The 19273-nt window shown below is 42.0% G+C and overlaps 1 protein-coding gene across 7 annotated transcripts in view; it reads right to left on the minus strand.

The window, feature by feature from the left end:
• The window catches only part of PRR5L (proline rich 5 like), a 72130-nt gene that overhangs the window by 16533 nt on the left and 36324 nt on the right, over positions 1-19273 (minus strand). For all 7 annotated transcript variants that reach the window (XM_035116178.2, XM_035116171.2, XM_035116144.2 and 4 more), the window contains 4 exons: positions 16172-16229; positions 11061-11152; positions 5570-5710; positions 3990-4116 (listed from right to left, as the gene is read on the minus strand). In XM_035116178.2, the coding sequence (XP_034972069.1) occupies positions 3990-4116; positions 5570-5710; positions 11061-11152; positions 16172-16229 (418 nt within the window). The remainder of the gene's footprint in view (positions 1-3989; positions 4117-5569; positions 5711-11060; positions 11153-16171; positions 16230-19273) is intronic.

Raw genomic sequence — 19273 nt, forward strand, 5'->3', positions numbered from 1 at the left:
TCTCAGTCAGAACAGCCTGAGCATCGGGGACTGAGGTGTTCAAAAATTTATACAACACCATCAGTTTTCTGAGCCTTTCATTCAAAATGCAATGAGTTATTCTGTGCTCATGAGAAAGTGGAGTGGAATCCCCCCCCCCTTTATAACTGCCAATAGGTGGAGATATTGCTTAACTCTGCTGTCTGGGATGCTGAAGTCAATGGCTTTGAGGGCCTAATAATGTTTCTCAGGGGTCCCTCCAGCATCCCCTGGGAAAAGTAACACAGGAAGTGTCACCCTCATACTCAGCATTTCTCCACACCAACTTCAAATCATTGGCTGCTTGCAGGAAGTTAAGGAAACACTGGAAACAATGAAGTCATATCACACATTGCTTTTAGGAAACTGTTACCAGGGAGATGGGGGAGGAAGGAAGATGGTGGTCAGCGGAAATCATCTAAGTGTCTAATTAGTCTCTTAAAGTGCCAGTGAAATTGGGAGTTGGGAAGCGGAGGCCCTTGTCCAGCTCTATTGTCTCTTTGTCTCTAGATTAAGCTCTTGCAGTTCCTTTATTGCAGCATGGCAATATAAGGAAAGCAGTCCCCAACCCATCAGATCTTTTCCACCCGCATACTTTAATTGCAATATAAAAATACAAAACTCATGCTGGCTCATTTAGCCTTATCGTTAATAATAATAATTTTTAGTCACTTTTTTCACAAAAAGTGTCTCAAAGCAACGTACAGATTGATCGTTGTGGGGGGGGGGGAGGGGGAAGTATACTGCATTCACTGTGATCTAATGTTTGATTAGTTTCTTAGTGGACGAAGGCTTTTAGCATCATGGTTTTGAAATGCTGTTCCTACATAAATCAGACAAGTGCTTATGATTCTGAAATGCCATTGCCTGCTGAAATTGTTCATTTCATCAAGTGTTGTTGAATTAATTTGATTCCATGTTAGTCAGTTGTTCTGCATTTTATATGTTAAAATTTTAAGATGTTTAAAAAGTTTTATTATACACCACCATGCTGTATATATGAATTGGTGGGTTATAAATATTCTTACAAATAAATACAGTGTCCAATAGTGTTTGTTTTACAGCCCGTTAAAATAAAAATTAGTAGGTCTTATACCCATTTATTATAGTATTCCTCAATCCTGGTTGAAACATGATCCCAATCCCACAAACCTGACATGGGAAACAGGTGCTTTGCATATTTACCTACATGAACAGTGAATAGCCCACACGTAACTTCTAAACAGGAAGCAAATGTGACGGGTTTGAATCTATTGTCCTTTCAAGGCCACTGAGTTCATAAAACTGCTTTATGACACCAATCCCTTGTTTTATTGGCAGACAAGAAGATAGCAGAGAAGTTTCCCAAGAGTCACGTGGCTACCTTTCAGGCAAAACAATTTCAGCACCGTGCAAGTCTGCATGCACTTTGTATCATTTCCCTTCTGGAGAAGGGTCATGATTTTATTACTTGTGAATAGCAAACTGTGCTGTGATTATGTTTGCACTGGGAGAAGCATATCTCATTTCCGCAAGGCATGTATTTGTTGTGTAAAATCTGAGCAGCTGTAATCAGATGTGGTCTTACCACCCTCTTTCTTTTTTAAAGAGTCAGGCAGCAAACTCCAGAAGGTGTGCATGTCCTACAGACAGACACTCTAGAGTAGAGCTTTCCGAACTTTTCATGTTGGTGACACACTTTTTAGACACAATCATTTTGTGACACAGTAATTCAGTTTTACTAGCAAACCAGAAGTTAAACTAGCCCCTTATAAGAGCATTTGCGCGACACATCAAGACATTGCCGCCGACACACCAACGTGTCATGACACACAGTTTGGAAAGCTCTGCTCCAGAGAGATCGGCCCATGTCTCTCAGGCCTGCTGTTCTTAACAAATATTTATTAAGGAAGAACCAAATGGTAACCATGATGAATCAAAGACTGAAACATGCTTATTCAGAATTAAGTCAATTTAAACCAAAAGCAGCCAACGTGATGCCTTCCTGATATTGTTGGACTATAGGTCTCATCACTTCCCAGACAATATGGTCAATGATAAAGAATGATGGGAATTGTAGCTCAGCAAGTTCTGGAGAGCACCATGTTGGCTTTAAACATAGTGGGCTTTCCTTTCAGATGAAAGACTGGACCATGCAGCTATATCCAGAGTGGAACTTCCACCCGATTTCAGCAAAACCCGGACGTGGGAGAGGGTGGCTCAAGGAAGGAATATCAGCTGGCATGGGAAAAGGAGGATCCAATATAGCTCTAATTTGAACTAATAGTAATCAACATAGGATGCATAGGATGTCAAAGAAGCTTTGCCATGTGGGTTACATACAACAACCCATTCCAAGCTGCTCACACTTTAAGACCAACAGAGGCCCTGAATACATGCCCACCACTACCAATAGAAGTTGGTGGCTATTTTGGGATAGGCAACTACATTGCATTATGCATATATAGAAGCCACCTTTAGAGGGTTATAACTTTTTAAAAGGCAGCATATATTTTAAACAAACGAATAAAATGCCAGCTATTTATATACAGTGTGCCTAAGTTGCCTAAGAACTCTGTGAATGTATGATTATTTTACATAGCAATCCCGATTCCCAGAATTCCCAGAGATGGGAAACCTGTGGCTTTCCAAGATGTTGCTGGACTACAACTCCCATCAGTCCCAGTCAGCTGGTTAATGACCAGGGATGACAGGATTTGCAGGCCAGAAAAATCTGAAGGACTACCCAGATATGGAGAGTTGCAAGTTCCCTATCCCTGATTTAAATGTAAGGCTGAAAAGACAGATAAATGTCAGAAGGAAAGGGAAATATGGATTAGAACTGGAGGAGTTGAGAGGCAAAGGGTCATGTCCACTGAACTACACAACACACACTAGATTACATCTAAAGGCGAGGATGTGACCCCACAGCTGCTGGAATCACAACACAAAAGGGAACACATGTTTTCTGACAAGATGCCAGTTTCAAACACTCCTTGTCCAGTGGTGGCAGGGAGCAGAACTGGGAAAGCCAGATATTATAGAGATCAGGGGCAGCCCTCCAGATGTTAAGGACTGCAACTCAGCCCCAGCCCACATGGCCAATGGTCAGGGATGATGGCAGCTGTTGGGACACACACACACACACAGGCTAGCGGTGGTATTAGACAGTATTGTGCTAGGGGGGAAGCTGATCTGACTCTTTTGCCATTTTCGTGCCTACAACATAGCCCTGGGCACTGGGAAGAGCAGTACAAAGTAGTTGTGATTGAATAACATAATTCCAATAGAGTTGACGTTGTCAAACCAACAATCTGGTGATCAGGCAGAACATTGGCAACAGGTGTGATAATGCTCTGGAAACAAGGGGCACATGGATCCACAAAGAACTACAATGGGTGTTTGGCAAGTTCCCTTGCAGGATAGAGGAAGGGAAAGAAACTAAACTAGAAACCTGTAATATGTGGCGATAAGTTTTTCAGCTACCATTTTTAAAAAATCAGATTTTAAGCACCTGTAGAACCAGGTTGTGAATACTGAACTCTCATTATCACTCGGTAAGACTCGAGAAGGGAAAAAAATGAAGGCTGTTTCCATACAAACTAATTATGTTTAAGGCTTCATTGATTGGTATCTACTCAGGGAAGATTTAAGCTTTTATTCTCCCACCTCTGTCTTGCACAAAGCTGCATATTAATTAGACCGTGCTGGCTGCTGAGAGACAATAGTTGTTGTTTTCTTAAAGAGAGTTGCAAGTGGTATGCGAGAGGCAGCACTCTTGATGTACAGTTCTTTTGTCGCGCTGTGTTGTCTCTGGTCAAACGTGTTCTGCAACAATGCAGAGGCAGCACTGACACGAGGACACACATTTTGGGTACCAATTTTCTTTTTGCACAACCCTCAAGCAAACTATTGACCAAGACAGATGCAAGTTACATTGGTTTAAGAAGAGATCTTGGGAGAAAAGAAACTCGAATGGCGTTGCATCTTACCCAGAGCACATGTACTACCAGGGAAGCAGTGTTCTTCGCACAAACCGAGGTATGGGGAGACCACGAGTTTAACAAGCTCCTCCAACTGCATGAAGGCCTTACTGGGACCTGTAGGTTCATGTACTCCCTGTAACAAAAAAAAGCATCCAACAGATATGCATATGAACATATCTATTTCTTTTACAATATTTTCAGAAGAAATATAATTGTGCACACAGGAAAAAGTTGTGGAAATGAAGAAAAAAGAGCCCGTTACAGAATTATTTATCCTACATGGAGCTTGCAACAAAATGCAGGTTGCTTTCAGGGTTCCAGCCAACCCTCTTCCATAAGTGGCTCAAAGAAGCCACTCGATTCCCCCCCATATCCTGGTTTTCTGTTTCTCTATTCCAATGGACAGTCAGCTTTCTGCAGCTCCTGAATATGCTCAGTCATCATTGGGCTTGGGTATCTTTTTGAAGGAGGTCTGGGGTTAGAAAAATTTGTACTTCTGCAAACCTCAGAGTTCCTCCAACATTGCAGTCACACCCCACTTGTTTCTCAGTGACCCCATTTTGGCTCCCATACTGTTGTCGCTCAGTTCACTGTTGGTGACGTCTGGCCACCTGATATATGTTACAATGCAGTGCTGTTGAGGATTTGAAAAACTTAAGACAACCATTCAGAGCATGCTTAATGCTTTACAAATGCACACCTCTTTCTATAACTCTGCAGATTCAGGCTATCCGAGGTAAAAAGGACTCACTGCTGAGCATGCCCAGGTCAACCGAACCTGGCATGCAAATGTAATTTAACAGAGCATCCTAGAAGATTGATAGGATCCAGTGGGTCAACGGGGTTGAATAGGACTTGCCCCAAGGGAAGACCTGTTCTGCTAAAATAAATAAATAAAAACCCTCTAAGGCTGAACAGGTAGAGCGGTGCAAGCTTTTCAAGCAGCTGCACCAAAATGGATTTAAGTGCTCGCTACGGAGGCACCCAAATGGATGGTGTAAGCCTGGGAAATAAGAGAGTGAATAAATGTTGAACAATCCTCCTATGAAGTTAGAACAGGGAGCAGGATTAAGCCATCCAGAGTAAAGAAAGTGAGAAAATGCAAAACAAAAAACAAAACAAAACAAAATCCTATGGTACTTAAAGAAAACAACTGTATTGTGACATAAGGGTTTAAGAGTAAAATCCTTTATCATCAGATGCATAAAAAGCACCAGAGATTGATATTTTTTTCCATGAGACAGGGAAATGAGGAGGAAGATGGTTGATAAAACAGAGGGTATAGTCTTAGTGGGTTCAGATCAAAGGCAAAATCTGCTTATTGGTATCCCTTTACTAAACGTTTTTGTAGCTAGTAACTTACAGCACAATCTTAGTTGTGTCTACTTAAAGGTAGGTCCTATTTAATTGAATGGGGCTTACTCTCAGGTAAGTGGGGTTAGGACAGCAGCTTTAGTCTATGTCATTCATAGCAATTGCTCAATTTTCTGCTCTTTCTTCATAGTATACAGAAACCTCTCCAGGCCACCTACTCACTAGTCACTAAACAAGGCACATATGACTAGAAGAAACACATTCCTCCCTACCTGTAAAATCAGCAGCATCTGGACAATGGAAGGTGGAAGCTTGGTTTGGACCCGAGGAAGAATCTCATCCAAATTCACTCTTAGTAAGACCAAATCTCGGAAGCCGAGCAACGCAATCTGGCGAATAGTCAATTCTTGGCCCTGTACACACATTCAGAAAACAGTGGGGGAATAAGTGGCTGTTGGTGCTGGGGTACATTTAACTCCATCCGCCACCAATTTCAGAGCAGTTGTAAATAATGCCAGGGGTTAATTTCATGCTTTCACGTAAGCATATGACTGGTCACATTAAGTTATAAACCTAGCCACTACAGGCATGTGGATGGAGAGGTATTTACAGTGGCTGGTTAAAGAATCTGGGGAAAGGAAGACTTCCTACACAAGCAGGTAAATTAAGTGGTAGCTTTCCTAGTGTTTGTTTGTTTAATGGCATTTATGAACTGCTGAATATTTTAAAAATATCCTAATTTTGTGCGGTAGAAAAACAAACAATAACATTAAAACAATGCTTAGTAGTGCAATAAAACAGTATAAAAACAATAAAATAGAAATTAAGGAGATTCAAAGCAACTCCCAATGCGTCATTCCAGCAATGAATCTATCTCCCCCCTCCCCCTCCCCCCGCCAAAACCCAGTTAAACTGTGCCCTATATTCTCCATGGGAATAGTCGTATAGGTAACCGCTCCACAACCACTGAAGCAAATCTCTGACTGGAGGGAATCCATGTTTGTTAATCATCAATTCATAATGTGGTTAATGATGCAGCTAACATCTTCATCAAAATGCAAAATAGGAACAAAAGCCAATGGCTCCAAAGAAATGCTTTGCCCCCTTTGGGTATCAGAGCGGGTATTTATGGGCACACAAGATAAAGCTGTAGAAAGTATGAGATTTCTGCAGGATCGCAGCATTAGCTTTGTAAGTGTAAACAAGCTAAATCAAGCACATAGTTTATCTTGCAAATTCAACATGCTGTAAAAATGTACTTATTCACATATTAAATCAATGACAGGGCTTACCAAGGATGGAAGTTTAAGTGTTACCTCTGCAAATGGGTGTCTTCAATCCATTGCTGAGGTAACAGGAATGCAGGGATATGTGGCCATTTGCAGAACAGAATGGGGAAGTGGTTCGCACACACAGCAATTATTACCTGCAAATGAACCAACTGTCGAACCAAGACAATTTTTACTGCTTCTGTGTTGGAAGCGGGGCATGGGAGATAATGTATCTGAACAAAGGGAACTTTCTAGGGAGGATCAGTGCTTGGAAAAGGATTAAGCATCTCCCTAGAGCCTCTTTCCCTCACAGAGTCTATTTCCTCATATCATTCAGTGTTACAAACACTTGGCATTCGCTCTAGTCCATTTTCAGGAACCAACTTGGCGAAACAATTATTTCCAAGTAAACATTGTGAAGTTAGACTTGTGAAGAGCTTTGTAAGGCTTTCAAGTTGTGCCATGAACTATGTATGCTTTAAAAGCACATATAACTCTGAATGGCCTTTAACACACATACAAAATAATGGGGGGAAGTCCGGACACTTCAATTGTATTCCTTCCACCCCCCAAAAAAGTTCAGAGTTCAACAAGCTCAACTCTGGACTTCACATGAATTTACAGAAACCAAGTTTAAAATTAATAATGAATTCTATTTTATAGATTACATAAATGGTGTTTCTGTGCTCTCTGGCTTCCGTCACGGTGTTCCGTTGCACCAGAAGCGGTTTAGACATGCTGGCCACATGACCCAGAAAGCTGTCTGTGGACAAATGCCAGCTCCCTCAGCCTGAAAGCAAGATGAGTGCTGCAACCCCAGAGTCACCTTTGACAGGATGTAACCGTCCAGGGGTCCTTTGCCTTTTTTACTTTTTATTACCACTTAGTAATACCATTTAGTTATGGGGCAACTTGTCAAGTACTTGACTACTATAAAGTTTAAATATGTGAAAGCTTCATAGTGATTTTTCTCATGTTATTTCATACCACTTCCCCTCTCTCCCATCTTTCCTTTGCAAAGGAATGATAGTGTAGAATCCTGTAAAACCTTTGCACCAACACTTTGCTGTATATGAGATCTTTCATCAGGATCTCCTTTCCCACAAATCATTCAATAAAGGTTTTGATTTCCTTAAAACAACATGGCCAGCCAAACATTAAATTTGGTTCAAGATTAGAATATTTATCTTCCCGCCACAGCGGTACCTATTTATCAACTTGCACTAGCTTGCTTTCGACCTGCTAGGTTGTCAGGAGCTGGGACAGAGCAATGGGAGCTCACCGCGTCACAGGATTCAAACCGCCGACCTTCTGATTGGCAAGCCCAAGAGGCTCAGTGGTTTTAGACCACAGCACCACCTGCATCCCTTTACCTAAGTGGTAATACTGTCAGGTGGATTCAGAGCTGGTTGGAAAACTATTTGCAGAAGTGTTCTCATAAATGAATCCTCTTCAGACTGGAGGGATATTTCAAGGGGGCTGATAGTATCTAACTCCCACCTAAGGTGGTACCTCCCTCCCAACACTGTGGTTTCTGAAGAACCATATTGCCATGAATAGGAAGTGAGAACTGCCTGGTTAGGTGCCACCATTCAGCTCTCAGACTTTCAGAAAGTTTGGCTTGGCAGACTCTGTAATAAAACATTTTTATCATAGAACAGTGTTCTTCAACCTTGGGGTCCCCACATGGTGTTGGACTACATCACCATCCCAGCATCACCAGCCAGCGTAGCCAATGTTGAGGGATGGTGGCAGTTGATCAAGGGTCTGGAAACCAAGCCTTATGAGGAACGGTTGAGGGAGTTGGGTATGTTTAGCCTGGTAAAGAAAAGACGGAGAGATGTGATGGCCACCTTCAAATTTCTAAAGGGTCATCCCATGGAAGATGGAGCAAGCTTGCTTCCTCCTGCTCTGGAGAGCAAGACTTGAACCAATGGCTTCAAGTTACCAGAAAGGATATTCCGACTAAACATCAGGAAGAACTTTCTGACAGTAAGAGCTGTTCAACAGTGGAACAGTCTCTCTTGGGAGGTGATGGACTCCCCCTCCTTGGAGGTTTTTCAGCAGAGGTTGGATGGCCATCTGTCATGGATGCTTTAGTTGAGATTCCTGCATTACAGGGGGTTAAAGTAAATGACCCTTGGGGTCCCTTCCAACTCTACAGTTCTATGATACTATGATTCTATGACATTTGGGGATCCAACTTTGAAAAAAACTGTCGTAGAATTTTTTAATTTATGCTTATTGTTTAAAACCATATGTGACGTCTACTTTAAAAGCAGTATATAAAGATCAACCATTTGGTGAAATTGACTTCTCACCTAATTTACACTCCAGTTCTGAATACATTACAAGGAAAGACATTTCACTTTTTAAAAGTCTTATTTCCATTTAATATATTAAGGATTGGGGAATAAATCACTTTAAAAGCACCAAGAGAGAAACCAAAGCCTTCTAAAATGGGTATTTAGCCTCCAGAATTCTCACACATACCGTCTATCATCTGCTGCAAGGATGGGAAATAAAGAGGGATAGGAAAGGAGGAAGAGAGAGAATGAATACAGACATCATGGGAAGTTAGTATATACATAACAAAAAGCAAGTATTTCCACTCTTCTAGACCTTTTGGAAATTGCCAGGTTGGGGGCTTGTATCATGCAGTAGATATTTTGGAGCTGGAAGGGGAGTGGGATAAGCCAGCCAATACTAGATTGCCAAGGGCAGAAATAAAAGCATGTGACCTTCATAAGAATTTCATCTGTGGGAAACTTGTGCTGCCAGAAGCTTCTCATGCCCAGACAAGAGTTCGTATTTGGTTCACAAGGTATTTGGTTCTCTCATTTAGGTGACTCAACTCCTTGGGGGTACCATAGGGTGTGGGGTGGATATTATCTTTTAGGTCCCTCAAGTTCCAGAATAATAAACATAGCAGGGAATTACTGGGTATTCTCTGCCCTATTAGCTCAAAGTAGCTATTTTAAAATGCCCATTTAAAAGTTACTCAGTAGTTAGGATTGTTAGGGTCTGTCAAGCAAAGACTACATAGAATGGTTGGTCCTTTGCTGAAGCCAACTGAGTAAGAGGCCAACAAAAATTATGTTGTTCCCCTGCTCAAGGGAGAGGAGAATCCAGCCCCACAAACAGCAGGAAAAATTGAACTGCTACGGTAACTGTTGCAAAATGCCCACCCTTTTAACTGTCTGGATATGCCATTTGGCAAATCAACCCATGATTTGAAAATGAAGAGCCAGCCTTGGAAATGGGCACGCCCTTCTCTCCACGGCTACCCTTCTTACAAAATATATATTGTGTGTGCAATTTGCAATGTCTTGATAGGAACTACAATGACAGGAAATGATATACAAGGAATACTATAAATCAGGCATCCCCAAACTTCGGCCCTCCAGATGTTTTGGACTACAATTCCCATCTTTCCCAACCACTAGTCCTGTTAGCTAAGGATCATGGGAGTTGTAGGCCAAAACATCTAGAGGCCCGCAGTTTGGGGATGCCTGCTATAAATTGTGGGAGGAGGAAGAAGTTAGGTTTGTGGGGATCTAGCCTACTTTGTTTTTGTAATGGAACCACTTGATCTACCAACAGGAGCCAGGTGGATAAGTGTGACCAAGGCGATACCCTCAGAATTCAAGAAGAGAGCATGTCTAAGTATACGCTCACCCTCAGAATTTTTTTTCAGTACCAGAACTTTCCCACAAAAATCCATCCCTGGTTATTCACACACACACACACCCTCTTTTCCTTTTCAGCAATCTGATTTTTTTATGGGGGAAGGTGAGAGGCCTTTCTATCTGTTAACCAATTGAGAATCAGAAACGCTTGTGAATAGAATGAAACTCACTGAGAGATCTACCAGTAGATTCAAATCTACTTTCTTCGCATCTGCTATAAAGGGATTGAAAGGGAAGCCAGAAAGATAATTTACAAAGTGCAGAAATCTTGTCCTTTAAGGAAGCTCCAGAGAGGTTCACTCTTTTTGACCTCTTGGGTGTTTAGATGTCAATGCACCATTTGCCCCACATGACAGCTCCACTCCATTAGCATATCAAAGTATATAAATATGTTGAAGGATCTTCACAACTCATCTGCCCTCCTTTGCTTTTTGGAAGTTTCTTCTGCCCCTGTTTAAGCAAGTATGCCCATGTAAGTGGGGTCAAAATATTCAGCAATGCACAGCTGAACTGACTAGAACTGGTGGGAACCAGTCCAAAACATGGGTTGAGGAAGTCTGTTTTAAGGTACATTTGAAGTCACACAGAATTTGTATCCTATTAGAATACTAAAACCTCCTCTATACATCTTTACTGGACAAACAAGTCCAGCAGCACACCTGAAGAAATGTGTGGTTTATCCCTGAAATCTATTTCTTTACAGTTTAAGTGTTGGGTATCTCAACAGCTTTCAGAGAGGTAGTTAGTGGTAAGTTTGAACTGTATTCTCCTCCCTGCCAAGCTTATATTTTAACTAGACTTACCTGAACAGGGTAAAATATAGCCTGGAGTGTGGGAAGAGTCTCTGTGAAGAAGTGATCCCAGAGTTCAGATAGTATGTCAATGCGATTCTCTTCTAAGCAAACAGAGGGTGGGGTGGAGAAAAAGAACCTTGTTTTAGAACTTGGTCTCTGATATTCAGCTATATTCTACCCAAAGCAAGCCATCCAACTATTGCCTAATTCTCTGTAAAGGCAGACAAGTCTTGGCAGCTGTAGCTCAGTTTATGTTTGCACCTCTTCCAAGATATCGTATCCTCCATCATGGAGGGCATGTGTTAATGTGAGATCACCTAAACTGCCTCCCTGTTTTGGGGCGGGACTGTTTGGATAGCCACAACACCCCATTGGTTGCCCTTCAGTTGCTGGGGTAGAAATTTGGTCTGTTGGGTCGTCTATTGGCTACCGAGGGGCTATTTAAGCTGGTGCACATTGCTGGGAGCTTTCTCTTTCCTGCGACGGATCACCTGCCCTCCCACCCTATAGATTTAGGCCTTGCTATGCCTGTCTAGGGGTCGTCTGTTTTGGAGCAGGGGCTTGGTAGGAATTTTGCCATATGGCTGATTGGCTACCACTTGGTTTTTGCCTACCATGTAGCAAATCGTCACAACTTTGTAAGGTTGACGGTTAGACATTGGTTCAATGTTTTGTGGGGGGGGGAGTGGTTGGCTGTGCCTGCCCCTCCATCGCTGCTGCTAGAGAATTCCGTTAAAGGAATCCAGAGGTTCGCTTTTGTCCGAACCCTGTCAATGGGCTAGGGCAGGCATCCCCAAACAGCGGCCCTCCAGATGTTTTGGCCTACAACTCCCATGATCCCTAGCTAACAGGACCAGTGGTCAGGGATGATGGGGATTGTAGTCCAAAACATCTGGAGGGCCGAAGTTTGGAGATGCCTGGGCTAGGGACACACCAGAGCCCCTGGGAGCATCTGGGGTGAGCTGTGAGATTGAAGCCAGCTTCTTGCTCCCCCAGGATGCTTTCCCTTACTGACATATGGTGGGGCCCAGTGTCAGTCCTGTTCCTGCCACCGTGCAGGTTCAGGTAGTCTGGAACCAATGCCTAAGCAAGCAGTCACATGCTGTACTCAATAAAATTGTGGCCAAAATTAATGTCAAAAACCTTAAACTAGATTCTGTGTCTATTGTGTCTTTATTTTGGGGGTCTTCACATGCAAAAAGGGGGGAAATGCTAGCCTCGGTCCAGAAATAACACTGCCTTTGGCAAAGGTCATGTGAAGCCTATAAATGCAGGCAAGAACGAGCCGTCTCAGGAACAGTTTCTTCTCTAAAGTGATTTTGGCCTTAAATGGAAAGCCTGGACTTTGAAGTCATCTTATTTTACTTGTTATTTGTATTATATTTACTGTTTTTAATTAGGTTTTGTAATTTTGGATTATACGGAATGCTTTATCTGAGTGGGTGTAGCAACCGAGTAATTTCGTTGTTCCCGCAAGGGGACAATGACAATAAAGATATCTTATCTTATCTTAAATTATTGTCATTTATTTATTTATTTATTTATTTATACCCCGCCCATCTGGCTGAGTCTCCCCAGCCATTCTGGGCAGCTCCCAACTGAATATTAAAACAGCACAGCATTAAATATTAAAATCTTCCCTAAACAGGGCTGCCTCCAGATGTCTTTTAAAATTAGGATAGCTGCTTATTTCCTTGACATCTGATGGAAGGGCATTCCACAGGGCGGGTGCTGCTACTGAGAAGGCCCTCTGTCTGGTTTATCCTTAACAAGGGTTAGCCTTTTTGTAAAGTTCGCTGTCTTTACCTCCCTCCAGCCTTATCTCCCTCCCGATCGCTTGCCAATCAGCTGCTCGGTGGCTTCCTTTCAACATCCCCTTCCTCTTTCTTTAAAAAAAAAATAGCAGGATCTGCTTTTCGCTCCTGGGCAATTTGGCTCCAGGGACCACACATTCGCTCCATAAGGCACACAGGCATTTTCCCTTTGTTTTTAGGAGGGAAAAAGTGCATCTTATGGAGCAAAAAATATGGCAGTTAGCCTTCAACTAAAACCACGAACACTTTATGGGAAAGAGGGGGCAAAAATAACAGCCAAATGTTTAATTTGAGGAACTGACCTCCTTGTTGTTGATTTCAGGGCATGAATATTCAGGTGCTCCCCTAAATCCTACCAAGTCCTGTGTTCTGTAACTGCAGAACCACTCAGTACCCATGGAATATAGTAAGCTATATCACCATTATAGTGGGTTGTATGTATCTACTCAGGGTAAAACCATTGGTGTAAATCCAAATTTGCATTGTAATGCAAATCTGAATGTTGATACTGAATGTTGATACTGGTACCCATCTGGACCTGATTTTGTTTTCAGTGGGATATAAACATGAATGTGCATCCCCAACTCTTTTCTGATGTTGGTGCAGCAGCTTTCACAAAAATACTACTTTCAGCCACAACTCGAGTTGGCTCACAGCGCAGATGCATATGTATGGAGATTCCCCTGCAGAAATGTGTCCTTCCCACTATTGTTATCCTATCAGCATGGTCTATTTCAAAGGGGCAGAGGAGGCATCTTTATGTCACACAGAGCAAGATCAAATGCCCCACCATCTGATTAACTAAGTAGCTCTCATCTTCACCACCGATGTCATAACTCCTGTGGTCACCAGCTTTTGAAACATTTTTCAGTTCACATGCGCAAGCCAAAGCAAAGGAGCATCTTCGTGATCTTTGGCATAACCATGGAAAATAAGCATCACTCATTTCCCCTGCCACAAAATACGGTAAGTTTCAGCAGCCACAAACTGGCACTATTTACATTCTACATAAATGTGAGTGATTCAGAAACTCACCACCCAGAAGCTGCCAAAATGAGCTTTTCTTTCCAATCTGGAACTACTGGTTTTAAGCTTCTGGATGTTCTCAGAGGGCAGTACAAGCAGATAGATGTATGTCCTGGCTTAACCCACATATGGACATGGTTTCCAAAAGGACTGTGTGACTTACACTGCAGACCTCAAATTGAGTACTGCAGATCTGAATATTGCAATGTTACAGCCAGATTCCCACCTAATGTAGCTCAGGCTTGCTTCCCAATAAGTGTGCCTAGAATTGCAGCCTGAGCAACCTATGCCCCACTGATTTTCAACATAAAGTTTTACTGCTTTCAAAATTAAACTTCAGGTTGTGAAATTCTTCCCATGGAGGAAGCCAGCATTCTCCAGGACTAGACCAGCTGGAATAGAAGGAATCTCAGCATAAGAGCTGCAAAAGGTTATTTGAGGAGCTCCTCTCTTCCTTTACTTTTGCAGGTTTAGGGTCAGGTCCAAGTGATAAGAAACTAGACAAGAGAGACATACATGATAAAGCAGGCCTATAATTGAATCTCACTTGTTTACCTATCACAAGTCACAATTACCTCCTGGTAACTAAAACTAGAAGGGAATCATTTCTTATTTTTCTCTTTTTGGGACATTAGTGAGTGACATACATATGTACAGGCAAGCTAATAAACATTTTTGTGGGCTAGTAAAAAAATTCTGGGCTTATTTGCATGTCTGTGAAAAAGCCATATCCCATGACCACTGGAAGCCTTCCCAGATCTTCCTGGTTTTGACAGTCACACGCTGTCCATCTGAATCATAGGATACGAACAGAGAAATCCAGAATCAACAGCCTCCTGCTAGCAGCCCTTTGCAGAGCAGCAGGACAGCCATCGCTGCCACAGTCCAGCAACTCACAGTAGCCATAGTGGAAAGGGGGAGAGAGCAGAATGATCTGGACTGATCACTGACCCAATGACCAGGCACCAATAACATCATGTGAGCTAGGCAGGCAAAGCCCCTCCCCACTCTCAGAATGCCCTGTTTAAGGATATCTTCCTCAACTTGCTCAGCTGCCTGCACATTCAGTGGATGGAAGGAGGAGGCTGGTGCCAATGGAGAGATGCTTGCTTTGCTGTGAGAGTGGCCAGAGGGGAGTCAGCTCAGCCAGGAAGCCTCCACTTAATCCAAACATTCCCTGACAGCCTAGCACAAGGGATCGTTCTGTTAATTGTTCTGCTAAGATGTGAGAAATATCTTGCCACGGTTCTGCCAGCTAGGAATCCAGAAGTCACAAGATTCACCTTACCACTACTTATCTATTTTAGCGAATTTCGATACTGCCCTTCATCCAAGGATCACAGGGTGGTTTACCATATAAAAACAGAAAATTACTCAACATAGTAACGAACAAAAACAATAAACACACAAACACAGTTTAAAAGGTCCTGGGCGCTGAATTCTGTAGCAGCTAAAGTTCCAAACCACTTTCAGAGGCAGCCCCATGTATACCACATTGCAGTGATCTAACCTAGGTGTTACCATAGCTGGACCATAAAGAAGGCTGATCGCCGAAGAGTTGATGCTTTTGAATTATGGTGCTGGAGGAGACTCTTGAGAGTCCCATGGACTGCAAGAAGATCAAACCTATCCATTCTGAAGGAAATCAGCCCTGAGTGCTCACTGGAAGGACAGATCCTGAAGCTGAGGCTCCAATACTTTGGCCACATCATGAGAAGAGAAGACTCCCTGGAAAAGACCCTGGTGTTGGGAAAGATTGAGGGCACAAGGAGAAGGGGACGATAGAGGACAAGATGGTTGGACAGTGTTCTCGAAGCTACGAACATGAGTTTGACCAAACTGCGGGAGGCAGTGGAAGACAGGAGTGCCTGGCGTGCTCTGGTCCATGGGGTCACGAAGAGTCGGACACGACTAAATTACTAAACAACAACAACCTAGGTGTTAGCAAGACAATAAGGACAAAGAGAAGTGGGTCCATGAACAAGTGTTATATGTAATAATTCCCACTTTATAAGCGATTATTTTTATTACCTTTTTTCTTTTAGGAAGAGAAAAAGTCACTTCCTCTGTGCTCCAAATAAATTTCTACTCTTTGCTATCACCAGGGCTCAGTTTCTTGCTTGTACATAACAGGACCTTATAATATTTAGTCATGTGACTCACAGGTGTTGGTTTTTCCACAAAACCACCTAAGTGACCCAAGCCTGAAAAGATAACTCACAAGGGCTTTTAGGGAGTCCAGAGCCCTTTCCTGAAGTGCAGCAGCCCCTCTATACTTGCCTTTGCAAAGTTTAACCTTCTCCTCCATGAACAGCAAGCCCTTCGAAAGGAGCTGGTTCTACCAAAAAGAGAAGAGAAACAGATTGAACATACATGTGATGATTTCCATTTTTAAGAATGCTATTTATAGTGGATTCACCCAACCAGGTGGCAATATGCTTTCAACCCAGTATGCTCTCAGTCATCCAGTTTTGTATTAATGGCAAAGCACAAACTTACAGTAATACCTATTTCATATAACTAAGCTGTCAAATGGTGTAGTAATTATCACTCAAAAACCACAGCCAGGACATCTGTCCTTAGCCTATTCTTTCATACGATGATTTAGAAGCAGGGTCTGCATTACAGTTCAATTCAGTCATGCTTTATTTTTCAACTTTCCAACAAACCCATGAGTAGTACCAGGATAATTAAATTCAGTTAAACTGGGTTAGAATGTGCATGCAGTGCTATAGACAATAACCACAACTCCACAACTGAGAAATCCATTCTGCACATTTATCAAGTTCCTGAGAATAATGAATGAATGCCTTCGATGTGAGCTTACTTGCAATTTAATCAACACAGCACCACCAGAAATATGAAGTAGAAAATATTCCTTACAACAGTAGCACACCATGCATACCTTGAAGGTCCCACACTATAACCACATCTCTTGTTAAAGTCAACAGCCTCCACCAAATTCTAATGCAATAGGCTAATCACTTTGGAGCTGCAAGAGACAGTCTCAGGAAATTAACTGTTTGTCTAAATTTAAAAATAAAGCACGTTGTTATGACTACCCAGCTAGTCTTCCACTATGTCGGGAATTAGGAGTACAATACAATTTTTACTCTGCATATGACATTTTCAGTGTATATGTAATGCTTTGTGGAATAAGCTGCTGCATAAAACCAACAACCTCAAGTTGGGTAGTGAAGAGAGGAAAGAAAAGCAAAAAATAAACGAGAACAAATGTTTTTATCTCATGAATGTGGCAGAAACTTCATCCATTGCCTATCCTTTTGCCTTTCCTGATCATCCGACAATCAGTGTAACTTGGTGACCCCCATCATCTACTGTTATGAGCTAATAATAAAAACTTCCTTTTATCTACTTTCTAACTGAATAAGTTAGCCAGTTGTTTAATTATCTATATTTGCCCTCTGTTAAAGTTAGGAATGAAGACTAAAGATTCAAAGGACTGGTTTCCTCAAGTTTGGGGAAAAATAAAACAGACTCAAACAGGAGCAGAGCACATGCAAACCTGCCATGGTTTGCACATAACACTAATCTAAACCATGGCTTAGGTCAGCACAACACAGAACAACTGGGGAGGAGCAAAACAGACATAAACTCTTCTCTAGAAGCCTGTCCATTTGCTCATCCACCCTAAGCAATTACGGTATTTTGCTTAGCACCGCATATAAACAAGGACACAGTGAGTAATGGATGTGACACCCTGCTTCAAAATTTACTGGCAGGTTATTCTTTCTAACTTTCAGGTTCATACACAGTCTGTTGACATTCAGCTGTCTCAGAAGACAATGGAGGACTGTACCTTTGGGGATGAAGTCAAACTCAAACCGCCTAGGCGTGTAGGTTCTGCAGTAGTGCAATGATCCCTCAAACAGGAATGGCTTCACTCCTTTGCTCTGAGTGTACATGCATCCATTCATTGTGGTTTCATGACTACTCATATATTCCAATTATTAATGGTTAATCTATATGCAAGCCAACATATTGGGGGAGGGGCAGTGAACAAACAGATTTGTAAGTTAATATTCAAAAGTTGTTGGGTTTTGCTTTTTTTAAAAAAATCAAGGAGGAACAGTCACATCTGACTACATAAACAATCACTTCCCTGTATTTTCATTTTTTAAAAAAGCCAAAGGAGAGGAATGGAGCCAGGAAAGTGAAAAAAAATCACACAGACATTCTGAATGTTTAGCATTGGTGGGGAAGCAGTTATTCTCATTTTGACAAATCATAAATTTGCTTGCAATGCCTTATTTTCAAAAGTTCTATATTTATTTTGTGGCACTAGAAAGATTATGCCACCCTAATTAAAGGATTTAGGATTAAAGTAAGACATTCCCAGAGACAGTATACACATAAAATAAATCAGGGACTGTTTGTTTTTCTTGCTACATGGAGGTCTGTGTCTCCTTTTAATGGTAGGGCATTCCTTAGAACTAGGTGCTTAGAATTAGTTAAGAAATTGCCAGTAACAAACAATGCTATAATTGTTTTGTTTTCGTTTTTAAAATTTATTCAGTTTTCTGACCTGCTGTTCCCCTCAAGGAAGCCCAGGGCAGCAAGAAAGAAGATATTGTTGTGTTTTCCAGAGTAGGAAGACAAATACCCATTATTCATGCCATTTCACATGTCCCGTGGAAAAATGATTTGGCACCCCCCAAAAGGTGTCAGGTACTCAATGTAATGGAAAGTAGCTTGAATGAAAATGCAAGTTTGAGGGTGAAGCAACAGGAAAAGGCTCAGCTGACGGAGACCCACTGACACTTTAAGCTAGGCCAAGGTGGATGATGGCAAAATTAGGCCAAACTCTCTCCAAATCTTTTCTTTAGAAATCAAGTTTCTGAGGGAACCCTGCCCACCACTCAGGTCACATCAGGAACGCTAATTTATTCTGCTTTCCATTTCCTCAGGACTTCTTTCTCCATACACAGTGGCCATATAGACACAGCAGTCAGTGGTCTAGCTGAATAACATGTCCTGCTCTGAACTCAGAATGGTGGAAAATATGCTTTCATTCTACCACCTACATCTCCAAGGAAAATCCAGGAGAGATTTAACTCCATATAGGAACATCTAGCCTGCATGCATATGCAGTTATAGAAGATCTGTAACACAGGTCCAATTAAGGCACAGGAAAGTCATATTGCAAAATCTGTCGATCCTGAAGCCAATAAGAGTCCTCAACAATTAAGTAAAGATGTGTAGAAGTGGCACATTTCAGCCTGCTGAACTAGAAGAAAGGATGGAAGGAAAGACGGATATGCCTCCTACAGCTGACAAGGGTCAGCTAGCTCATTTGCCTTGCATTAGGAGGGAAATGATGTGGGGGTTAATCTTCTGTCATCTCAGCTACAATAGCACATG

This window comes from Zootoca vivipara, chromosome 1 (genome assembly GCF_963506605.1).
Source record: "Zootoca vivipara chromosome 1, rZooViv1.1, whole genome shotgun sequence".
Taxonomy (NCBI): Eukaryota; Metazoa; Chordata; class Lepidosauria; order Squamata; family Lacertidae; genus Zootoca; species Zootoca vivipara.